A 26,183-nucleotide genomic window follows, 5' to 3' on the forward strand; every position below is an offset into this window, starting at 1 on the left:
TCTCTCTCTCTCTCTCTCTCTCACACACACACACACACACACACACAGAGAGAGAGAGAGAGAGAGAGAGAGAGAGAGAAAGAAACTCTTCTTCTATGAACCAGTATTTTGTTTTGTTATGGGGTTTTCTTCGCACTGGGGACTGAACCAAAGCTGCTCTATCCCTGAGCCATATTCTAAACCCTTTTAATTTTTTGAGAAAGTGTCTTGCAAAGTTGCTGAGGCTGGCCTTCAACTTGTGCCTCCCACATTGTTGGAATTACAGGTGTGTGCCTCTATGCCTGGCCAGAACCTCTTTAAAATGTGCACTAACTATTGAGTTAAGGGACTCCTATTCTGATATATAAGACCATTAAAAAGCAGAGTATAAACTACATTTTCAAAACTCTCCAGTGGAAGAAAATGGTCAACTAGATAAGCGCACAAAATTGGCTGAACATCTGAGGCTTCTTTTTTGCCAGTTGACTTCTGCCCTGAACATTCAGTGGTTTAAGAGTAATTGAAGGAGAAATAAATAAATAAGAGTGATTGAAGTGAAAAGAGAGTCTGTGCTGAATGCCACTGTTGCTGAGGAGGGACTCTCGGGAATTTTAAGCAAATATCTAAAATCTCACCACACTTTCTCTTTCTTCTTCAACCAGATTAAAGTTAACAACTTTGGCCAGGCGCTATGGCACGTTCCTGTGATCCCAGCAGCTCAGGAAACTGAAGCAAGAGGATCACACGTTCAAGGCCAGCCTTAGCCACTTAGAGAGATCCTATCTCAAAACCAAAGATTGCAAGTGCTGGGATGCACCTCAGTAGTGGAGCACCCCTGGGTTCCCTCCCCAGTGCCAATAAAAGGAAAGAGAAGTCCTCAACTTTGTTGTCTCTGTGTCTCTCCAGCTTCCAATCGTGCAAAAGATAAGAACCATTGCCCAGGCCGTGTATGGAGCCAAGGATATCGAACTCTCTCCTGAGGCACAATCCAAAATAGATCGTTACACTCAACAGGTAAGAGTTGTACTTGTAGGGGAAAAAAGAAATACACCTGGGGTTCTTGAAATACTCCCTTGGCTTAAAGACTGGAGGTGTCAGCCTCGCCAGTTGAACGAATTGAAGTACCGTCGTGGGGTAGAGCACTGACTACCTCATCTGAGGGCATATGTCCTCTGACGTGTGCATCATGGACTTGAGACTCTAAATGTGTCTGTCGTGGGTGGTGTCACCTTTGTATGCGATACACGGCCTGTAGTCCACCTACTCTGCAGAAACATCCAACCAGTGCTCTGTTGAGTAGCTGTGGAGTATGACGTAGATGGTTCCAGTGCTTCTTCTTCACATGAGCATGTTGCGCGGTGAAGCAAATAGGAGAGCAGTGTGTGAAAATGGGAACATTCGGGATTCCCTTCCATGTGAGTAGTTCGTTGGCCTGTTGCTGGGATTGCTCACCAATTTCAAAGCTCCATCATCATCTACCTCTGGAAAATGACAAAAGTAAATTTGCAAGTGACTGTAAAGGTGGCCGTAATCCAGAGCACGAGCCACTGTCTCATCCTCTGTGGATAGGCAAGAGCAGTCCACTGCACTGCAGGATGTTCCGCCATCATGACCAAAAGGACCATGTGCCTCAAATGGCCCCATCCAGGTTGGCAATGACAAGATGGAAGTTAGAGTGCTTTACGAGCTTACTGGCCAAAGAGCTTCATTAAGAGTGACATCGAGCTGGGAGCGTAGCACTTGCCTCTAATCCCAGCAGCATGGGAGGCTGAAACAGGAGGATGGCAAGTTCAAAGCCAGCCTCAGCAAAACCAAGGCACTAAGCTGCTCAGTGAGAACCTATCTCTAAATAAAGTATAAAAAGGAGCTGGGGATGTGGCTCAGTAGTTAAGCACATCTGGGTTCAATATCTGGTTCCAAAAACAAAAAATGACATAAATCTTTTTTTTTTTTAAATTCCTGAACTATTTGTAAACCATATTTGTTATTTTGTTAAATACTGCCCGTGCTGACCATGGTATTCTCCCAGGTTTGGTAGGATGTCAGCAACTCTCGTTTCTTTTGGAAGTTTCCATGTGTGCTCTTAACTTCTAAAAAATGATTCCCAAACACTGCTCTGCACATGGTGTTGTTCTGTGATGAAATTTCCATTTGTATGCAATGAACTTAGTAAAATAAGGTCATTGTCATGAACTGTGAGCGTTTTATGCCCATGAGTTTTTAATAATGTTACTTAGGACTATCATTTATTCTAATATTGAGTCTAATCTTTTTTTTTTTAAGTTTAAAATATCTTTTTTTTTAAGGAACTAATATGGTAATGGTATGACATTTTTTTAAAAAATATTTCCACTGGCAAATCTTTAAATGGGCGAATCTTTATCAGTTCATAGACATTATTTCAATGTTTGATCTTCAAGGCCCAAAATTATGGGCACCATTTCTGAAGAGCAGTTGTGATATTTCCTCAGCAAAATTCTTTGTAGTATATGAATAGGGCTTTCAAAGAGAGAATGCCCCACCCGCTGCAACTGATAATACTCTGAAATGTTCCAAATTGTTTGGGGACAAATCATAAGAACTCCTATGTGGGTTACCTCTGAGGATTGCATTCCTTTTATCTCTGTCTACCAAGGGAATATTCCTTAAAAGTTACGTGTCAAGTATGTGGTTGCAATTAATTAGCAAAGTCTCAAAGGAACACTGTGTGCCATTTAATCACAAGCAGGCTTCGGAGACACTGTCCTTTTTGTGAGACACCACACGTGACTTCCTGTCCTTTCACCTTTGGAACTTGGGTCAGGCATGGGCTTTGGTCCTTAAAAATAAGAGCCTTAAAAAAGTGACCTCATCTTAGTTCCTATAATGTAATCGCAGATCAAATGGCCATGATTCATAAACCAGCACAAAGGGTCCTTTGCTTCCTGGCAGACTGAGACTGAGTGAAGGATGTACCTTTCTGGGTCCTGGATATTAATAGCCTTAGAAAGTGCTTTCTGCAGCTGCTGCTGCTCCTGCTGTGCCTAAAAATAGCTTGGCTTTCCCCCACACAGGAGCCCCATGCTACCTTCTCTTCAAGAAAATTTCCAAAATAAACAGTAGACCCCCCCAACCTGCCAAATACTGGCCACCCGGGATGAGCTCTCACCTTCAGCCTCTTGCTCCATGAACACGTAGGAACAGCAGCTCCTGGTGCGCTGGGGTCGGAGCCACTATTGCTACAGAGATTGTATAGAAGGCAAATTCAGCAAGTACCAGGAGACCAACATTTGTACAAATGAACATGTTTCCTCTCCTTTCTTACAGGGTTTTGGGAATTTGCCCATCTGCATGGCCAAGACCCACCTCTCTCTGTCTCACCAACCTGAAAAGAAAGGCGTGCCGAGGGATTTCATTCTACCTATCAGCGACGTCCGGGCCAGCATAGGTGCTGGGTTTATTTACCCTTTGGTGGGAACGGTGAGTCATAGGCTCCACAAACCCCAATGGATCAGTATTACCTCGATGCCTAAAGTCCCGTGCTCAGCCAGCTCTCTAGAAATCATGTGTTAGGGAGTGATGGAGAGTATTTGCGACTTCTCTACCAAAACAAAAAAAGAAAGAAGGATGGGAGTGTAGCTCAGTGGTAGAGCACTTGCCCAGTTCAACCCATAGCAGCACAAAAACAAACAAAAACTTTTCTCTGCTATTGTAGTTTGGGCTTTTGTTTTTTTAGAGCAGGTGTTCATGGTCCATAGAATCATAATACTGGAACCAGGCCAGTGGCACACACTTGTAATCCCAGCAACTTGGGAGGCTAAGACAGGAGGATCACAAGTTCAAGGTCAGCTTCAGCAACTTAACATAATCCTATCTCAGATTTTTTTTTAAGGTTAAAAAGTTGGGAATGTAGCCCAGTGGTAAAAGGGCTGAACGTTCAGTCCCCAATACCATGCAAAAAGAATCATAAAACTGATTCTCCTGGGACAGGGAAGAGCAGACATGGGAGAATTCTGTCTGCTTTGTGACCAGTGGAATGGCAGTGCTTCTCAATCTTTTGCATCATGACACTCAAAATAATAAAGCAGAAGTGGAGAGGCTGCTCATGCTGGACTTGGACAAAGTCAACTCAGACACTCCAAGAGCTGGGAGACCAGAGCCTCACCTCGGCCTCCCTCCTGGGCACATCACCTGAGCAGCTCTGGCTAAGAATATTAACGGGTCACCTGAGTTCTCATTTTTGACATAGTAATCTCCATTGCTCTAGTGTGATCAGTATGTTACTTCAGGCTGTCGGTGGGGAGAAGACAGGAGATGAGCAGAGAAATAACAGCTTATCACAGCACTTAAAATCCACCATGGTGGGCTTCCCTCTAGCCACACAAGGCGGGCCCTCCCTTGGTTCCATCAGTGGCCTACATTTGACGTCATCTCACATGCAGTGCTTCTAGATGAGGCGGGAAACAAAAAAAAAACCATTCTAACTCATTATTGTTACCGTCGTCGTTGTTACAGACTGACCTGAGCCCAGACAGAAATCATCCTAACAGGCTTTTTGCAATCAACCATAGGGCTCTGTTTTGCAGGAAATCAGTGGATGGTCAAAAAGTACAGAATTCTTCCCACACAAGAGGCACAGGGATTCTGAGATGGGTGGGTATGAGCAGCAGAGGTTTGACCAGCATAGAGACATCTAGAGCGTGCTGTTCTGGTGTCTGGATGCTCTCAAATCCTGGGGAAGCCAAGGCTCTACCCAGAGGAGGGGAAGAGAGAGGAGATGGACAATGTCCATAAAGGACTCAACCTCAGAGCTGGAGAAGCCATGGGTTTCAACTCAAAGGCACAGAAGTACACAGTGTCTCTGCCTAAGATGGTGCAAGGCCCTGGCGTTGATGGGGCAGGAGGTGACAGGGAGGCTAAGAAGTGGGGTGGGCTGGCAGCATGGGACCCAGTTGTTAAGGATGTCAAACACCCACCTCAGGGGACTTGACCTTCATTCTGTGCACACTGGGGAGCCCTCAGAGGGTGGGGTTTTCTTAATTAGAAGAAGAACGTAGTCTAGTTTGTAATTTTGGAAGATTGCACTGGCAGCGATGGGGAGAAAGTTTAGAGAAAGATCAAGACCCAGGGAGGCAAGTTAAGTCAGCTGGGGACCAAGGCAGTGAGGGTCGGCACTGCAGTGCAGAGGTAGATGTGCAGAGTGGAGGCAAGGCTGAGGCATGTTTTAAAGGCAGCTGTCTGTAGTGGGGACAGGGGAAAGCGACCTTTCCATTTTGGTGGCTCTGTATGGCAGTACCATTGGGCATGTACAGGATCCAGGAAGAAGGCAGTCTGACAGGGCCAGGGATGAGTCCAGCTTGGGCAGAGAGTTTGAAGGGTTAAGAGGAGATGTAAAATAAGTGGCTCCATTAGAAATACAGACACCGCACTCTGAAGAAAGGAACAGGAAGGTGACCTTGTGGGGTTTTGTGTATGTTTATAGTGCAAGGAACCAAACTCTGAGCCTTGTGCAAGTGAGGCAAGCACTTTACCACTGAGCTGCACCCCAGCCCGACCTTGTAAGTTTTAGAAACACAGAGGACAGTGTCCTTAGGTAAGGGAAGGAGCAAGGCTAGTGGGAGCGCAAGAAGGACAGGTTAAAGGAAGGAGCCCCAGAACACACCGACCCTGGTGCAGCTGGCAGAGTAGCAGGAAGTTTGCAGGGAGTGGGAAGGATGCAAAGACATCCCCAGAAAGTTCAGGGGCAACAGAGCCAGGCACCTAAGTTTGCAGATGGAGGGAAGGATAGCAACAGGGTCACTGAAGGGAGAAAGCTTTTAATCAAGTCAGGACTGGATGACATTTGAGGTGTACAGTCAGGTCAGCAATTGCCAGGATTGGGGTATTGGGGAGAGGGGATTAATTACAAAGGTTTATGAATGAGCATTTGGGGATGATGAAAATTCCCCGATTTTAATTGTGGTGGTGGTAGTTCTATGACTGTGCATTTGACCAAACTCGACAGACCGACACACCTAAAAAGGGTGAATTTTATTGTAAATAAGTAGATCTTTATTAACAAAAATGGGCCTGGTGCAGGGACTTGCACATGCAGTCCCATCTACCCAGGAGAATGAAGCAGGGGAATCTCTGAAGGGGTTCAAGGCCAGCTTGGGCAACACAGTGAGGCCCCATCTCAAAAAAAAAAAATGGATATTGAGAAAAGCCTGCTTTTTTGTTTGTTTTGTTGTTTGGGTTTAGTGAATTAATTTTTTTTTCTAATTAGTTATACATGACAGTAGAATGCATTTTGACACATTGTATACAAATGTAGCACAACTTCTCATTCCTCTGGCTGTACATGGTGCAGAGTCACTCCAATAGTGTAATCAGTCATGTATATAGAGTAATAACGTCTGTCTCATTCTACCGTCCCTCCCATCCCCACAGCCTCACCCCTCCCTTCCCCTCACTCCTCTCTATACAAACCCAACTTCCTTCATTCTTCCTTATCCCCCCACCTCACTATGGATTATCATTCACTTATGAGAGAAAACATCCAACTTTTGATTTTAGGGATTGGCTTATTTCAGTTAGCATGATGTTCTCTAGTTTCATCCATTCACCTGCAAATGCCATGATTCATTGAGAAGATCCTGCTTTTTATGCCCTCGAGTGGCCATGGTGATGGCTTGCCACTCCTGGGCTTCAGTTGGTACAGGCCTTTGCTCAGGAGTAGGAGGACAATCTAGCAGAACAGGCCCAGAGGGTCTGGACCAGTAGGAAAGACAAGAGTGCCCAAAGAGAGAAGGACATGGGGACATCCTCCAAGCGAAAGTTAGCCTGATTCACAATCTATTCTGACTCACCGTGTGAGACTCAGAATCCCACAGTCGCTCACCTAGTAAGTTCATTCATTCAGCCAGTGTGCAGAAGGCCCTGCGCCCAGGGCTTCAGGGAGCCCCAACATAAAGATGCTGTCTCTGCTTCATGCAGCTCACAGCTGGTAGAGGGAACAGAAGTGAAATCCCAAGGCACATGGTCTGCCTAAAAGATCGTGAATTTGACTGATACCTTATTTGCTTCCTGAGCACTTAATAATCATTAAATAAAAATCAAAATGTAATATAAAATCTTGGGAGCCAGTAAACAAACACATGAATCTCTTTGTGCCCCTGTTGACACCGGCATATCCATTGCCAGGTAAAGAACTCAGCTGTTCTAGGAAATGAGAATTCTATCAACCATGGCTCTTGCCTGCACACCAGGACGGCTGCCTGCTCCTGATGTCACTCTCTGACTTATGACTAGTTAGAAAATGAATGTGTGGAATGTCCCTGGAGGAGCCCTCTGTGCCATTATCACACGTCACAGTGCCCCGGTGTTCCTCTTGTGGCCACACACAGGGACGCAGTGAGCATCAGTGCACTGTGGTGAAATCCTCTTGAAACAATCAGTGTAAAGAGAAGGAAGGAAGCGGGGCCTGACCCAGTGGTTCCTGGAAGTCAGGAAACCGGCACTGGGGGGCGGTGGCTGAGAAGGCTACTTTCTATGACAGAGCAGGAAGCTGTGTGGGGACGGGGAGATGCACGAGTGGAGACCAGGATCTCCTAATAAGGAGCGGTATTTACTTTTCTTCAGCCCCACTCTGGGCCCTGCTGCTGGCTGCCAAAATGCCTCTGCTCTTCATCACCCATGTGAGAGACAGGATAGTAATTTCCTGCTGAGATGACCAAGGGGAAGAGGAATGGGGACATGGAGGGGACTGGCTTCTTCAGGTGGGAAAATTCGAGCAGAGTGAATCACTATTACACTGAGTCATTTCAACATGTGCTGAGTAGAGCACCCTTGAGATGCATATCCCTCTACCCACTCCAGAAGGAAAGTCCCAACTGGGACCCGAAAAACCAGAAAGGCTCTCCATTCTTCTCTGGTGTTAACTCATTCATTCCTTTCCTCAGCAAGTCGTTGTCAAGTACCTCAGGCAGGCAAGGCCATAAAGCCCTGTAGGTCTATAAGGGAAGAATCCCAACATAAGCAAGTCCTTCCTTGAAGGAGAAACATCTTCAGAGTGGCTGGTGTGGGGAGATCACATGCAGCAGGGCTGGAGGGCCCAACTTTCTACCCTCCGGGTTCAACTTGCTAAATATTTACTTTCACTTTCCATCTTACAGGTTTTTCTACCTTGAACTATTGCTTGACATTCTGTAAAATAACCAAACAGTTAATGCTTTAGTTGGCCTTGGTCAACACAATCTAATACCGACGGTAACTACATGAACCAGTAGTTACCATCAGCAGCTTCATGAATCTATTTCCCTTCCCAGGGCTTCTGCATGGAAACTGGAAGTTTCCTGGACTCCTCAGCTCAGGGGTATCTGAGGCCTTGGCTACCATTCTCACATCCTTCTTGTGTTTTCCATATTTCTTTAAGGTCGCTGAGTTTTCCTTCATTCCTAGTAAGCTTCTCATGTCCTCTTGCCTCTTTTGTATAATATTTTTCTGATATATTTTTTCCCAACTTATTACTGAAAACTACAAAATAGCACCAGATTCTTGACCAGCATAATACCGCTTAGAATATCCTTTTATAACCAATAGTTGATCAGAGATGGATCTTAGGAGGAGGGAGGAAAGAACACATCATTTTTTAAGGTTCTCTAGTCTTCTATTCTACAAATTACCCTATTATGGTATATTTCCAAAATCCTCTCAAAGCTGATGGTTTATAGAGCTCCATAAACCTAATAGTTTATAAAACTTCTCAAAAAACAATCTCATGCCAAAAATATGTAGTAGGTGGTCTTGGTTTTCTGGCTACATTGTTTTGATATGGTCTTTAAGTTTTCATACCTTACAAAGCCTGTTTCATCATCAGACATAAATTTCATGACATAAAACCACTCACAGGGAAGCAAAGTAGATGGAGTGATGTTATGGGAAAGTAAATTACATTCCATGCAGGAAAAGACCAGGGAGATGACATCAAAACCTTAGCGTGGGACAGTGATACGATGAGCAGCTTTTTTCCCTCTTTGCTTTTCTGTATAGTCCACATTACCACATTGGGCAGCTATCAATTTTATAACGTGGGAGTACAGTCAGTGGGGAGATGATAAACTCCAAGTTCTCAGGGAAGTATACTCCTGGTATAGCCAAACAGTTGCAAGGGACTCAGAACACATGCACGTGCAGATCAGGCCCTTCTGTCACCTGTCCATCCTGTCACCTGCTCATCCCTGCTGTCGTACTGTGTTTCCATGACTGAAGAGTTGGGACCCAAGAAAAGACATAGAGCTAGAATGTGCCTATGATAACTGTACTCCTGCTCATGGTTCTTCTTGCTCTGTCTCATGTTTGTTCAACCCAAATTCTGCAAAGGAAGTTCAGGATTTTTTGCTCCATATGAATGGGTCCCAGCATGCTGCTTATGTACTGTTTTAGGGTGGAGAGAGGATGAGGGAACCACTTCTTCTCACAAGGCATTCTTTAAACAATGACTCATTTCAAGACAGTTGGCAAAAAGAGGTATCTGGCCAAGTTTGAATTCTTAGCCATTTATCCGTTTGAACTTAGTTTTCAGTGTGACTGTTTTACTTCATGTTATGGCAAAGAGTGAAGCCCTGGAAGAACTTAGGGCATAAACTTTTTTTATTGACCAAGATGGGACATAAAGTTATGCTATAATGGGTGCTTAGGATAGCAATCTGGGTCTCAGGGTTAACAGTCTCACAATTAGCATTTTTATGGCAGTTGGTGCCACACAGGACAGAGGTCAGGGTGTGCAACTGCAGAGAGACAGACTGCTTCTCTCTCACAGACAGGTGAGCAAAGAAATGCAGGAGGTGGGAGGCGGGAGGCCTGAACAGTGGTAGAGCTCTGGGGTCTAGGGGCCTGCACTGCTCTGCTTATCTCTGTGCAATTCCTTCCTTCCTCTGCCCCCCCCCGCCCCCCGCAGTGCCTTCCCTTTGGCCCCCTGCCCTTTCTGAGGCACAGGGTGACAAGAAGGCACTGCATGCTGACACACACATTTTTTTCCCCTCCTGTTGGGATTGGTCCAAGCCAGACCCAACAAAATGTGGAAGTCTGTCCAGGGACAAGGGACTAAAGATCAGCAGCAAAACAAGCAGTTTATGCAACTGGCGTGACCTTTGTCTTCACCCTGGTGACCTCACCAGGCCACATCTCTACCCAGGTGCACCCCTGACGTCATCACCTGGCTGGACTCCGGAAAGCAGGAAACTGCTGGAGCCTGTTTGGGGAATTAGTGATGTCTTCCCCGGCCAGTGCTGGAAGTGCTGGGTGGAGAGTTACTGGACTGCATGCCGAAGGCATTGGGGGCCTTGGGGGGGGGGGGCACCCCGCAGAGTCACTGCCACTTGTCTCCCCTCCCCCCCACCCTGTTCAGCCAAGCTTATTTTGTTTTGCCCCCACTCCCTCTGCTGTGGAAGTATGTACTGAATGTTGAGTTGCCCGCTGGGTCTGATTCAGGTCAGTGATGAAGCTCTTTGCAACTCCGTGGGGTACATTCCCCCCTCTCCTTTAGAATCCATGGCTGTACACTTGCTCCACTGGGTTAGACATGAAGGCGAATTCATTCAGACCTTTATAGGTTTATAAATCATATGCGTGACTCCTCACATTTTGCAGAGATTTATGGCCGGTTACATAGTGAGAAAATTAAACAGTTACTCTCGAGCGAAGCTTTAAGTGAGATGTATAATCTGTAACACGCAAAGGGCCCACCACGGGAGACCCTGCAGAACTCATTAGCCTGGAATGCCACTCAGGAGCTCGGCACCCACACATTGTCAACAAAATCACCTAGTCCCCGTCTCCCCCTCAATTTCCACTTCTCCTGCCTTCCCACTCCCAGCCCCATAAGTAAAGAAAGAAACTTATAGCTTATTTTGCACAGGTCTCTGCAAAGGACCATCCTGTCTCCAGGGCTGCTTGGCCCTGATTTGGCCTGACATCTGCAGTCTCTCTGATGAGTTTAAAATGAAGCACATTCAGCCCTGCTTCACTGCGCGTGTCCCAGTGTCCTCTAACCTCATCATTGAATGCCTGCCTGTTTCCTCTTCCCTGCTGGGCCTGAGTCCCCCTTCCCCACAGTCCTTCCTTATCTCTGCATCAGAACTTCCTGCTTTCTCCCAAACATGGCTCAGGCACCCACTGTGTCCCTGCATTAGATCTCCTGGCTGCTTTGCAACCACGCCTTCCGCCAGGGAAAGTCACTTGCGTCTGACCAAGAGAGGAGTCTTCCTGTCTTCATTATGCATGTTCAGGGGAGAGGAAGGTGACCAGCATGGTTCTCAGTTTCCAGAAATGATTTATCACATTGACAAGAGTAAAAAGCTTTGTGACTCATGGAAATGATATTTTCCTCTCTGGCACAGAAGGTCATCTAGGTCTAATCCATTTGTTTAGAGGATCTGTTCTCCCGGATTTGATATGCAAATTTATTTTTAGCATAAGTATAAAATTACTCTCAATGAAATCAGCCTCAGCCAGGAAAATATATTGAGTATTAGTGTTGCCAGATATTCCTACTATTGCACTGAATTTTTAGTCCATTCTCATTAATTCCATGTGTAGGTTCTTTTTTTTTCTTTCTGCATATGTAGAAACAGGGTGCTTGCAGTGCCTTTGGGTCTAGTGCTACAATCAGCATATTGATCTGTTGTTTTTTTCTAGGGCTTGATATAATACTCATTTCTCTTCCACTTTCATCTATAGCCTACTTGTTTTCTTTCCCCCATTTTTGGTTTGGAGTCTTAGTATAATAATGACAACTAAAATAAATCTTGGTTCAGAACCTGAGAGGCACGCATAAATAATATGATGCTCACAGAGCTTCTTTCTATTCTGTGCCTCCTCATTACTTTCATTATACTTTGCTAAGAGGCACGTAATCAGAAGCAGCACAGAATTAATATAAACCAAAATACCAGTTTTGCAAATTAAGGAACCAGATCATCCTTGGAGTCAGTCAGGGTTAAGTGGGAGGGATGAAAAAGGAAAGCTGAACTTTAAAAACCACATCCTTTAAAACTGGAAGTGTGACTTATAAAGACATATAATTGATAATTTCTGGAACTGTTAGCAGTTTATGTATATGTGTGTGTGTGTGTGTGTGTGTGTGTGTGTGTAGATATATATATAAATTTACCACAAATATTTTCATTTAATATGATATGCATGAGTGGACAATTTAATTACATATGTGTGTGTGTATATATGTAAATTATATGGGTACATATTTACCTATATTATATATCTATTTTATATGTATATAATATATTCATGTATATATTATATATGCATAAATATGTAATATTGTATATTTATATGTCACATGTGATATATATAATATATAATATGTGTATATAACATATATGTGAATATTATGTTTACCCATTCATATCATCTTAAATGGAATATTTGTGGTTACATGATTTGGGGATTATTGGTTATCATGTATCCTTTTCTTTGGAGTATCAATGAAAATCCAAAATATTTAATTAGTTCTGGCTATATTCACTGATATAAAATCAGAGAACCAATGTAAAATAGGTGTAGGGTAATAATTTATGTTTTAAATGATCAGTGACAGAATTTTATCAAGTTCCTGGGAGATCCAGAATAAAAATTCACTATCTCCCAACCACGCCCCCATAAGAATTTGCTAGGTGCCCACCCTAAGTATGCTTCCTAGGCATTTTTAATAAAGGTACCACAATCTGCTAAGGAAGAAACTGGCAGCTGACAATATAAGGAGCTGAATCCATCATGGATATGGGTCTCCCTTTGAGGTCCCCTCAACATGAGGAATCAGTTTTGGAGCGCATCGGACTGTGTGTACCATGTTTGTTGGCTTCCTCAATTCATCATCCACTTCCCAAACTTCTCTGTGTTTCTCCTTGATACAGAGTTCCCAGGACTGGAGATGGGCGAGGTGCCCCTCCATGACCCCCAGAATGTGCTTCCCACCTCCAGACACTCCCTTCTCTTTCAAGGACACCTCTGCATCTTTCCCCACAGCTCCCCAGCTGAGGCTTAGTGCACTTTCGTCCTTTGAGCATCCTTAGTCTTGCCAAGTCACCTTGCCCAGGATCTCCTGTTTGTCCAGACCCCTCCAGAATAGGAAACCTGTCTCCAGTTCTCTCTACCTTCCCACAGTGGGAAGCCCAGTGCAGAACATTCGTTAGCACTGGCATCCTGCCAACTCCAGCCAGCGATGGAATCTTGGAAGTTCACTGCCAGTGTAAACTCCCTGGTATTACAGTTCCAGACTCAAAACCAGTCTAGAAATGCATTTTAGGAGATTTTTAGGAGAAACTCAAGGACTCACAAATCTTTCTTTTTTTTTCTAGCCTTTGGAATTGGTACTTTTTTTTTTTTTTTTTTTTTTTTTTTTTTTTTTTTTTTTTGCCTAACCAGTTACTGGCCAATAAGACTATAAAACCAGGTCTAGATACATTAATTTATTGATGTCCTTAAATAAGGACCCACCGATCAACTATCCCCCTATAAAGGAAACAACAAACCATCAATCTGTACCATCACACTCCACACAAAACACTTCTGTGACCAGCTATAAGAAAATTCATAATCAAGCCAGGTACATGGTGCACATCTGTAATCCCAATGGCTTGGGGGGCTAAGGCAGGAGGATTGCAAGTTCAAGGCTAGCCTCAGCAACTTAGCAAGGCCTTAAACAACTATGTCTCAAAATTAAAAATTACAGTGGCTGGAGATGTAGCTCGGTGGTAGAGCACCCCTGGGTTCAATCCCTAGTACCAAAAAGAAAAGAAAAAGAAGGAGAAGAAAAAAGAAAAGAAAATTCATAATCAAGCATTCTCCAGTGGACATCAACTGAGTATCCTATAAGTCGATTAATTCTGACATCTTCTACCTATTCCATAGGTTGAGAGCTCAGTCCCACAGGACTGCCCCTGCTCCAGACACTAATGGCAAGTCTGGGCTACCCATACTCTGCCAGACTGACTGAAAGATGGGGTTCCTGCTACCCACCTTGGTTTCAACTCATTTGCTAGGACAACCCCCAGAACACAGGGAAGCACATTACTTGTTTATCCTAAAGGTTATTGTGAAAGATAACAGATGAACCGCCCAATGAAGAGGTGCGCAGGGTGAGGTCTGTACCGTTCCTGAGTGTGGGAGGCAGCTCTACCCTGTGGAGTTGGGTGTACCACCCTCCCAGCTTGCAGGTGGCTCACCAACCCAAGAGTTGTCAACTCTTGTTCTATAGTTTTCCTAGACTTTAATCTCCAGCCTCAATCCACTCCATTCTTAGAGGCTGGTGGGTGAAACTGAGGGCTCCAGCCTGTCACCTTTTGGGGGTGCAATGGGGGACTGAACCCAGGCCTTGTGCATGCTTTGCAAATGCTCTGCCCCTGAGCTACACCCAGCTCCCAACTGTCTCATCTTCTCAGTGTTACTGAACCAAACAGTCTGCCCACCACCCAGAAGGATGGTCCCAAACATGAAAGAGTTTTGCAAATAAAAGAGTAATTCACCCGTAGTCACGCATAAGGAGACAAAAGGCCCTGCACTCAAGTCCACCTACCCAGGGACAGGGTTAAGGAAGTTTCAGGGATAAAAATAGGTTGGTCTGATGTGTAGGGAAGGTGAAGTCATCAGTGGTCTGCACATGCTAGCTTCATGGCTCTTCATAGGACCCATGCTCGGAAAAGGATTCGTTCGCATGACCTGAGGTGGAGTTGGGGGCCCTCTAGTTCATACGGTTGCCCACCAGATTCTTTGCAGATCCAGTGAGGGTGATGTGGTTCAACAAGTTTGAACTAAAGGAGGCTTCTTCAAAAGTCTTTTAAAAGAAGCTTAAACCAATCATTGGCAAGGGGACCATACACGAGAGGTGTTATCCATGGTGAATTAGTAGGTTTTCCTTGACCCGTTTTCAAAAGAAAGGGTGTGTTCTTTGATTTTTAAAATTTAGCTAGGGAAGGAGGATGACTCAAGTTTCTTAAAAGAGGAAAAAAAGTTATTTTCATAAGGAGACTTGGTTATGTGAACGTCGCTGCTGGCTAAGGGTCCCAACCTGGTCATCTCATTAGCATAAACTCAAGTATTATCCAAAGAGCTCATTATGAATGATGGAAGATGTGCCTATCACTCTGAAATCCCAAGGGTGTTAGGGGCCCTGTGAAAGGAAGTAAGAACAAAGACAAAATACATAGTAGACCCTCTGCACCCATGGGTTCAACCAATCATGGTCAAAAATACTCAGAAAAATAAAAGTGTCTGCACTGAACATGTACAGACTATTTTTTTTTCTTGTTGTTTCATGAAGAATACACTATAACAACTTTTTTTTTTTCATTTTTGGTTCTGTGGATCAAACCTAGGTCCTCACACATACTAGGCAAGTGCTCTACCACTGACCTACATCCCCAGCACCAGTATAACAACTGCTTATACAGCAGGTACATTATATTAGGTATTAAAAGTAATGTAGAGATGATCAGAGTATAAGGGGGGGTTGTACATGTTATATGCAAATGTTATACTACCTTTTATAAGGGACTTGAGCATCCATGGGTTTTGGTATGCTTGGGTAGGGGTTGGGGTGAAGGTCCTGGAACTAGTTCCCTGCAAATACCAGGGCTGCTTGCTTGTCATATTATACCACTCCCACCAAATCGGATGCTCAGCAGTCCAGCCCTTGGTGTGGAAACTGATGTCCACATTTTATACTAACATGTTACGGTCCTTACTTCAAGATTCATCATCATCGTCATCGTAGTCATCACCATTCTTACCAAAGCCCAGACATCCTTCCAAATGCTTCATAAAGATGAGCTCATTACTCATGCCAGCCCTGTGAGCACAGTAGGTGAAAAGTGACAAAGGAAAATTCTCATATTCTGTACATATTAAAGCTTATGAACTGGGGCTGGGGTTGTGGCTCAGTGGTAGAGCACTCGCCTAGCAAGTGCGAGGCCCTGGGTCAATCCTCAGCACCACATAAAAATAAATAAATTAAGGTATTCTGTCCAAGTACAACTAAAAACTAAATATTAAAAAAAAAAAAAAAAAAAAAGCTTAGGAGCCAGGCACAGTGGTGCACACTTGTAATCCAGCAACTCAGGAAGCTAAGACAGGAGGATCAGAAGTTCAAGGCCAGCTTCAGCAACTTAGCAAGATCCTGTCTCCAAAAGTAAAAAGAACTTGTGTTGTAGCTCAGTGGTAAAGCATCCCAAGGCTCAATTCCCAGCACAAAAAAAGAAAAAAAACAATTTCCCCCAAGAATAATACTTTCTTTTCAGTGGCAAATCAGTCAGTGTGTGTTCATGGTGCTGTGTGTGTGCTGCACAGTGAGAAATATAACCAAGCATGAAACCTGGTGCTGCCCTCAGGAGGCAGCAGGATGTGGGGTAGGAAAGACCAAAACACCTGAAAAATTAAAGCAAATACAGTTGGGGCTGTTTGTTTGCCAGAAGAAAGGCATCACTGAGAGATGAGTTAGGTGTTCAAAGGTGACAGAGACCACAGAGTAAGGCAGGCTGGGAAGGTTGGTTGTAGAGGTTAGGAGATTAGACAGAGTACTGGGGATTCTGTGGGCAGAGGACCACCCTGGCAGTGGCCTCCTGGAAGGGGAAGGGACTGAGTCTGAGAGACCTTGAGAGGCAGGTGCTATGACCTGGGTATGGTGATGAGTCCCAACAGAGCAACAGTACAGGTGGAGAGGAAGGTGTCTGCAGCCAGGAGACTCAGTGAAGTGGAAGCACTGGAGCTGACAAGTGGCAGAATGTGAGGAAAGAGCCCAAGGGACTCCTGAGGATCTGGAAGATGGCACAGAACACAGTCAGCCAACTGGCCTTGGGATGGGCACCATGTTGGTTGAGGTGCGTGTTTGACATCCAAGTCCAAGGGGTCCATCAGACAGTTAGAAACTTGTTTCTAGAGTCTAGGAGAGAGGCTCTGGCTGAACTTTGGGAGTTTTTTACATTGAAAGACCTAATCCCTGCCCTGTAGGCTTAGATCTGGGGAAAGCCAACAAACTGATACATCCACACAAAGTGTTCCAGGTGCCAGGATGCAAAGGGACACAGGAAAGGGAGCCACTTCTCCTGTGCTGAGAACCTTCCCTAAAGTGCCTCCAGATGTTCTAAAAGGGAGCAGCACTTACAGAGGTGAGCAGGGATCATGTACTCTCAGCAGAGCCGTGAGTAGGACCATGACCACAAGCTGCCTGAGAGGCAGTAGCTGGAAATCGAGCTTGACCCTGAAGACAGTGAGTGAGCTGTCAGAAGCCCTAACCCACCCGAATGATGGGATCAGACCACAGCACAGCTGCAGGGGCAGTGTTGATGGCAATCTGTATGAGCTATTCCCAACCTGGGGTGGGGTGCTGAGATACTGTGTCAGTATCTATCTGGACATTAAGGGCTACTCTTTGTAACAAGTCAAAAGCCTTTAAACTTGTTTCAAACTATATCCTGCAAGTAAATAGAGTTGTACAGCAAATAAATTAGGAAATCTCATCTGGTTTAAAATTTCATATATTATTTGTCTCACTTCTACAGATACTTCTGATGCAATATAATCCTCCACTTTTGACTTGTTTGCGACTGTATCAGAGTCATTATAAGGCCATCAGGACAGTAACCTAGGTTTCAGTCATCGTTTTTTTTCTCTTGTCTTATGGTATGGTTGATGCTACTTCCAAATGGCAAAGAGTTTGTCATCAAAGCTATAAAGTCACAGTTAGAGGTGAAAAGTTCTCTTTAATACCCTTGCATCTAAGAGAAGTGTAAATCCTTACTGCAATGCTCATATTAAAAAAAGACAGGCTTTTTGTTTGTTTGTTTTAGTTAGATGTGGTGTTGCACACCTATAGTAACTCTGGAGACTCAGATAGGAGAATCAAAAGTTCAAGGCCAGGCCAGGTGTGGTGGTGCATGCTTATAATCCTAGCTCAGGGGGCTGAGTCAGGAGGATCGCTGGTTTGAAACTAGACTCAGCAGCTTAGCAAAGCTGTAAGCAACCTAGTGAGACCCTGCCTCAAAATAAAAAGGGTGGGGATGTGACTCAGTGGTTAAAACCCCCCTGGATTCAATCCCTGGTATCCCCCCCCCAAAAAAAAAAAAAAAAGAAAGAAAGAAATTTTAAGACTAGTCTCAGTTATTTAGTGAGACCTTGTCTCAAAATTAAAAATAAAAAATAAAAAAACTAAGAAGGGCTGGGGGTATACCTCAGTGGTAGAATACCCCTGGATTCAATCCCCAGTACCACAAAAAGAAAGAGAGGTGGAGTAGAGGTGGAGAGAAAGGTTGCAGGCTAGTATGTTTTTCCTCCTACAAGAGCTCATTACCAAAAACTCAGCCCTCCAAGTAGAGGGCAGTCAGTGGAGCTCGTAGGTTGGTGAGGTAGTCTGTGTTCCCTCCTACGTTAACATATAGAGAATTTAGCAAATTATTCACTTATAATCCTTTATGCCACTTAAAAATAACTCAATTAAAATGACTTTCATGTGGATGAAAAAGCTACAGAGGTAGCTGTCAGCTCTTCATCATTTAGGATCATCACACCTAATGTTTTTTTTTTCCCACAGTTGTTTTGATAGCTGGAGGTGGTTGTTGTAATATTGCTAAGTTTGTCATGAAGAGTGGAATGTACTCCTTTTTGGTGGAGGAAAATCTTTCTCAGGGACAGAGGAACGAGACACCATACCTCCCAACAAAGGGAACCAACGGGAGAGCCCTTGGCTTCTTTGAAGTACTTGAGTTTTCATATGAGACGTGCGGGGGGCCTTTCATTTTTCTGAAGTATTTCAGAACAAAACAAAAGTAATTTTTTTTTCCTACAAGCACATCACTCAAAAAGGAACAGAAGGTTTCATGAAGAATAAATAATTAAGCTGACGAATTAGAACTACAGACAGAATCCTCCTTTATTTGGACAGTGAACAGTTAATGGTACATGGAAACCATGTTGAGGAATCTCTGCGGCGCTAAAAAAAAAAAACACACGCCCATAAATCCTTCCCAGCACTTCTTGTGATCACAGATCCAAGCTGAGGACAGTGATGGAGTGCTCCAGTTCATCTCAAGTGCACGAGCCTCCGCGGCCTGCTCTGCCGCCCCAGCCTCCCGCTGCCTGTCAGCAGCAGGCAGGCCTCGCACCCTGCACCATTGATCTAGAAAAGAACCGCAGCAGGCAGTGAGTCCGCACAACGCCTCCGTGTAATTTTCTTTCTTATTATTTCCTGTGCCTTTTTTTTTTCTTTCCTGTATCTTTTTTATTGAGCCCATGAACAGACATTTTTCTGGCCCAAAAATAATTAGCGCTTTTCCCTTAAATGTAATGTGTATTCTTAAAAAAACAGATTGCAAGGAGAGTTGAGGATAGTAATGGCTACTTAGTTTCAGACCAGAATGATTGGGGTGTGTGTGTGTGTGTGTGTGTGTGTGTGTGCGTGTGCACGCGCGCGCACGCACATAGCTCATATATGACTATATGTCTGAATGTTTGATGAACTGGAGAAACAACTCGTGTTTAATGGGGGAATGAGATTTGGTGGAATATAATTTCAACACTGTTAAAATGCATAGAAAGACTTGGGGTGCAGCTCTGTGGTAGAGTGCTTGCCTAGCATGTGTGAGGCCCTGGGTTTGATCCCCAGCACAACAAACAAAACAAAGCAAAAATAGTCATCAGGGGACTGGGGATATAGCTCAGTTGGTAGAGTGCCTTTCTTGCATGCACAAGGCCCTGGGTTCAATCCCCAGCCCTACCAAAAAAAAAAAAAAAAAAAAAACTCATCAGAGCTAATATTATGGAGTTGGTTCCGTTTTTGGGCCCCCTTGGGAAAGAATTAAGTGGCAGACCAGGCACTGAGTGCTTTCTATTAACTCATCTCATGCTCCCAGCCACCTCAGGTCTGTCATATCTCCCCCAGAAATATTATACCATCTTTGTGGTCTTAATCTCTCATCCTGTGTGTTACTGGAAGTAACCCTTGATTCTGCTACCTAGCCCATTAGAAAGAGTAGGCTCAAATTATCTATTCAGAACAATACCACTAGGTGGAAAGATGGCACCCCAAACCTTATTGCTTTATACACATTCATTCCATGTAGCCTTTAAATCTTTAGTAACTTAGGATGGATTTTGAAATTGTTTCTGTTGGTTGTCAGAAATCAGTTTTGCTCCAAAGGGAAAATGTTTAACTATGTTTTGTTGTGATTTTCCTCTAGCTTTTCTAGTCAGCCAGTAGCTTGTCCCGGGACTCTTCTAAGCCAGAGCTTTATAGTGTGGATCTTGGAGTTACTTGTCCTCCATTGGTCAATGAGCTCGTGGCAGGTCCAGAACTGTTTTCTAAGAGCACTCTGGCTGCCCTGTTTGGGTGAGTTAAATGTGCCTTTGTCTGAGAGGTTTGTTTCACTTTCTTGATTTCACAAAAGTATCATCAGCCCTCACAGCCGAGTGATGGGGCCAGGCATAGGGACACGCTCCCCAGGATGTAGAGTTCATGCACTCCTCCCATGGCAGAGGTCACTCCCCATGACCTTGCCCTGTCACCTCCCTGCCTGCTTATCAAGGTCCCCTTGGGAAAGAATTATCAGAAGAATCTGCTGCTGTCTATTCCTCTAGAGGTGGTCTGATTTCTGTTCCCACACCAGATTGTCCCCCAGAGCTCTGTACTTAACATGGCCATCAGTGACATGTCCCTGCCATCTTTCAAGGGGCACTAGTGCTGTAAGGAAGAACCTGTGCTTGCCTAGCATGTGTGATACTGTGGGGCACCACCTCTTACCCAGTGCCCCCTCCGGGAAGCTCTCAGAGGGAAGCACCTGGTTGAGCGGGCTCCTGTGCACTCCTTTGGTTTGTGGGACTTCTGGTGACCTCCAGCTGTGTGCTCAGCTACTTCTTCACTTGGTGACCAGGCCTGTGAGGGCAGAGGCCAGTGCTGCTCTTCTCTGTGTCCCAAATGCCAGGCCCAGCACTTGGCATGCAGCAGGCTCTGATCATTGAACACATTTCTTCCCACCCTGACAATAAAGTTTGGGGTTTGACTTTGTTTCCTTGCTGCTTCCCCCGGGGAAGGAAAGTGCCTCTTCCCTGTGAATGTTCCGCACCTCCCTGCTGAGCCTCTGCCACTGTTTGCTCCAATTGCCAGGAGCCCCTGCAGCTAATAAAAAGCTCAGCCCTAATGATGGTAGCATGCCAGGACCCCATGCCTACTCTCTGATTGAGTTGTAAATTTTATTCACTATATACTTCGCATGATCTTGATTCTGCCCATCTATTTATTTATTTATTTATGTATTTATTTATTTTTTGGTACTGGAGATTGAACTCAGGGGCACTTAACCACTGAGCCACATCCCCAGCCCTTTTTTGTATTCTATTTAGAGTCAGGGCCTCACTAAGTTACTGAAACTGGCTTTGAACTTGCAATCCTGCTGTCTCTGCCTCCCCAAGCCGCCAGGATTATAAGCATGTACCACCATGCCTGGCATCTGCCCATAGAATTTTTAGGTTTTATTATAAGCTAATTCTCAGAGTTTTTGCCAAAAACCTCCCCCCTTCTGGGAGAGACATCCAGAAGAGTGTGAAATAGAAGTGATAGTGCCACCTAGGAATGCCTCTAGACCCCCCCTCCAAAAAATGTGTATGTGCGCACACACACACAAACACACACACACACAGTGAGATGGTACTTCTACCTTTTCTTTCTAATTAAAACACTCCAGGGAATAGTCTGGCCTTCGAGGAGAGCAGTACATAGAATTTCATTTCATTGCTAGTATATTCATTTCATTGCTATAGTATATTTATGGAGAGTCGGGGTTTGACCTCATCTCTTGCTTCATCTCCATACAGTCAGAGCTTAGCTGGTTTCCCACAGTGATGTTTTAATGAAATAGAAATAGCTTCTCACTGCCGCTGCGGAGAGATTAGAAAGATCAGGACCTAGCACAGGAGGCCCCTAGGTAGGTCAGATCAGAGCTGGGGCTGAGAAAAGAGCCGGAAGTGGTGGGATACTGATGCTCTTGTCCTGGGAGAAGCTGCTTTTCTGATCTTAACAAAAAGCTTGTTGGTTGCTTGGTAGAGAAGTGCATTTCATTTTCCTTGATTTTAAGGCTGACCTACTGGTTAACAGCCAGCCAGATTCATTAATTCCATTAAAAATCTGCAAACTTTTCATTATGGTAGATAATAATTAGCCTAAAGAAGCCCACTTAATCCCCAAGATATAGCCATATCATGAAAAGGATGATTTTCGGGAGTATGTGTCATTCGTCCTCATGAGAAGGGAAAGCCAGGGCTCAGGCATACCCTTGACCCCCTGCCTGCAGCACAGCCCTGATCCCCTCTTTGGAGGACTCCTGGCCCTGCCAGAATGCCTCTGTATGGCCTGGCTGAGTAAGTTTCATGGACATGTGCATGTTAATCATGGACACTTGGAGTTGTGGACCCTGGGTTGCTTTTTACCGTTTTAACTTATTTAAATGTACCTTACCAGTGTTTTGCATGTCACAAGGCTTCTAAAGGAACTTTATTCTTAATCAAAGTGAGACAGCACCTCAATGAAGGGTAGGATGGGGCAGTGGTCAGCGTGTTGAAAAGGGAATCAGCTCAATGGGACACCTGTGCTTGAGGTCCTGCCTCACAGAGCAGTCCCCTCACCCAATGGTGATGACGTCCTCCGGGCCCTTTCAGCTCCAAGAAGCTATCATTTCTAAGCTGGATGTGATTGGCATTTTTATAAAATCAGAATGTGAAATTTGAAAGTGTACTTTTTTGATGAGAAATGACAACTACCAAAGGATTAAAGTGCTGTTAACGTCATCAGGTCCTTCCCCAGGCTCCGATCTTACCATTTTGTTGAGTAAGTCGTACTCCTGAACACGCTTAGATGTTAGGTGCTGTTGCTAATCAAGCTGCAGGGAGGGAAGCACTTCCCAGAGCCAGTTCTAAAGCTCCCTGGATGCTGTGCGGCTCCGGTTTGGCACTGAGGAGGACAGCTCCTCCTCGGCATGTTACGTAATCCACCGGGGAGTCATCCATTTTATTTCCAAGTAAATCGATGCTTTCAATGGGTTTTGGCTTTGCTTGGGTCCAGACTGAATTCCTTTTTGCATTGCAGGGAGGGAACAACAAACACTGGAAGAAGGACATAGGTTTGAGGGAGGGGCAAAACAGGCCAAGGTCACCAAGGGAACATCTCTGAGTTGAGCAGCATTGAATGTGTGGGACACAATGCAAAAAAATCCCAACTCAGTTAATTTTTACAGAGTAAAGGATTCAGTACGTCACCTAGGCAGTCACACAGACACCAGGACATGTAGGGCCCACCTGAAATTTAAAAAAGAGAGCACCAGAGAATGAGATTTTAATTGCTGTCCCCAAGAGAACCAGCCAATGGAGTTCTCTTACTGGAAGAGAGTGGGCCCCTGTCTTGAGACTCACAATCTTCAGGTGAATGATTCGTGAAGCCATTCAGCTTAGTAGCTGGGTCACTGTGCAACCAAGCAAATGTCAAATTTATAATTGGCTTGTTTATTTATTTGGACTAAGCTATGAAAATAACAACAGAAGCCTGGACCTTAGACTTGAGAGCTCACAGGCTACCTTGGTACAGAAGCTGGTACAGAAGGAGGCTGATACGCTCCAGGAGTCCACAGGAGGGAAATCCGGCGTGGAATGGGGTGATCTGATCTAGATCGTGAAGGACAAGAACAGAGATGAGGGACAGAAAGGCAGTAGGTACAAAGCATCAAGGCTTGGGACCGTAGTGCTAACATCCTTTAATACAGCAGTCGTGTATACAAGCAGTGAGATTTGGGATGAGTTATGACCCTGGGCAGGAAGGCCAGACCCAGGTCATGCAAGGACTTCAGGGTCAAGCTTAGGAGTCAGGAGTTTATTCCGCAGCGCCTGAGAATTTGAAGCACAGCAATGTCATATGTACTTTTGCATTTTAGAAAGATCACTCAGACAGCAATCGAGCAGAAAGGAGAGGAGAAAGGCGAAATTGGAAGCATGAAGACCTCATTAGCAGGCAGTAGTGGTTATGAAGGCAGGAACTACTCGAGGCCTAAGCTGACACAGAGGCAGGAGATGGGGACAAGAGGGAATATGGCAGCAGAATGAACTGGACCCAACCAACAGGAGAGGGAAAGAGAGAATTTAAGATGGTCCTCAAATTTCAAGCTTTTTCTGCTGTGAATAGGGTTTCGTTTATTTAGATAAATCATAAGGAAGATAATTCTTTTGGGGGTCCCCAAGACCACCCCCAGATTCAGTGATTAGCTGGGAGGACTCACAAACTCAGCATGTAGTTACACTCAGCTGTGACATATAGCAGCAGAGGAGAACAAAGCTGCATTAACCAAGCAAGCAGCCCCCAGAGTCCCCTCCCCATAGAGCCACGTGAGGTGTGCTTAACTCCTCCAGCACTGAATTGAGACCTCACCTGGAATGCTGTCCCCAGGGAAGCCCACTAGGAACTGTCCCCAAGGTTTATCATAGGCACCTTCTGCCTGCACATATCAAAGTTGAGACTCCCAGAAGGAAAGCAGGTTTCAGCATAAACCATAGTGTTGGTCTGTTTAGGGCACAGCAATCCCTCTTATCATTTAGGAAATGGGGGGAGCCCCCACAAGTTCCCAGAGAGCAACCTTGCAAGCTCTAAGGACAGCATTCTTGAGCCTGTTACATCACCTCTATTCTGCAGAGTAATGGATTCCATTATGAAGATATTGAGTCTAATGCACTTGCCATGTTTAAATGAAGATGTCCACTAAACAGTGGGACATTTTAAGGTTCAGTGACAAGATCTGTGCTCTAAATTAATGATTCTGGAATCATGAGCTTGTCAAATGGTCCTTAAAACCAAGGTCACACAGAGCAAACCCAGCTCTGATTTCTCAGACTGTAAAGCTGGAGTTCATCTAGGTTAACCCTCTCAGTGGCCTAGTGAGAAAACTGAGCCCCGCCCCCCCCCCCCCCCCCCGTGATGTGGCTTAGCTGCAAATTTTTGTTTAAATCTGTTGTTCTTTCCATCACACCAACTGCCTTTCAAAATGACCAAGTCATACATTGCCCATAAATAAATAAAATGACATGTGAGTTATCAGATGGGCCCTTGTAAGTTTGGTTAATGTCTTTTACTGCCCCAAAGGCCTCCTCCCCCAGACCCTCAAAAGTAGAGTTGATCACCTCCAAAGTTCTACCTGGTAGGAATTTCTAAGCAGCCTCTAAGTCAACCACTCATATTTAGTCAACCTTGGTAATCCAAGGGCAATAAATGATTAAGACCTTTTCTCCTCTTTGCTCTTGTGTCTATTCAGGATTTTTATGTTCCCACGCATTCTGTTATCCACTAGACATAAAAAGATAAATATGGCAAAGTCTTTGCCCTCAAGTTACTTGTATTCTGGAGAAGAGATAGATAGATGAACACAAATTGTATATTAGGAGTATATTGAGGCCAGTGATCCCTTGGATATAGGAAGTGAAAATAAGGCAGATGCAAAGCCAGTTAATTATTTGCCTAAAGCTTTGGGAAAGGAAAAAGTAGAACTTGAAAAATAGAAAATGAAGTTGCTGCCTATTAATTCGGTTTGGATTTCATTCATCAGTAGCCTTTAACTTAGATGGAAGAAAACTAGAAACCCTATATGTCAGTTGTTCTTTCAGATGTTCATTTCATTCAGCATGTGTAATTTGGCTTTGGTGTTCGGAGTTAACTTTGGTACCTAAAGAAGTAAGCTTCTAAGCCAAGCACCCTGGCATGTCCTTGAAGATATGCTACTTGGGAGACTGAGGCAAGAGAATCACAAGTTCAAGGCCAGCCTGGACGATGTGTCAGACCCTGTCCCAAAAATAAAAAAAGAAGTGACCTTCTCTGATATCTCTTCCAGCCTTTTTATGGCTGGATTATTGGATTCATTGACATGTATGTACTGCCTCTTTTTCTGTGGTTATCCATCCATCTACCCTTCAGAAGAGGAGGCCACAGTTTGCATTATTCTAAATTGTCCCAGGGGACATCATGAATTATGTGCCAAGTCAAACTTAATAGTAGAATGTAAATTTCAAGACAAGCTGCAGGTCATTGGTATAGTCTCGAAACATGTATGTATTTTTAAAACAAAAAAAATCCTCTCTTGATTCTTTATTCCTATCTCAGCTTCATTTACTGTCTCATTTGTCATCTAAACAGTCTTTGTTCTTTCAGCTTTCAA

The 26,183-nt window shown here is 44.4% G+C and overlaps 1 protein-coding gene across 3 annotated transcripts in view; it reads left to right on the forward strand.

Moving 5' to 3' along the window:
* The window catches only part of MTHFD1L (methylenetetrahydrofolate dehydrogenase (NADP+ dependent) 1 like), a 191,846-nt gene that overhangs the window by 132,966 nt on the left and 32,697 nt on the right, over positions 1-26,183 (forward strand). For 2 of the 3 annotated variants that reach the window (XM_081295964.1, XM_081295963.1), the window contains 2 exons: positions 886-993; positions 3,286-3,438. In XM_081295964.1, the coding sequence (XP_081152090.1) occupies positions 886-993; positions 3,286-3,438 (261 nt within the window). The other variant, XM_081295965.1, reaches the window with a different exon arrangement.

The sequence above is a fragment of the Spermophilus citellus genome (assembly GCF_964194105.1).
Source record: "Spermophilus citellus genome assembly, chromosome: 5".
Classification (NCBI taxonomy): domain Eukaryota; kingdom Metazoa; phylum Chordata; class Mammalia; order Rodentia; family Sciuridae; genus Spermophilus; species Spermophilus citellus.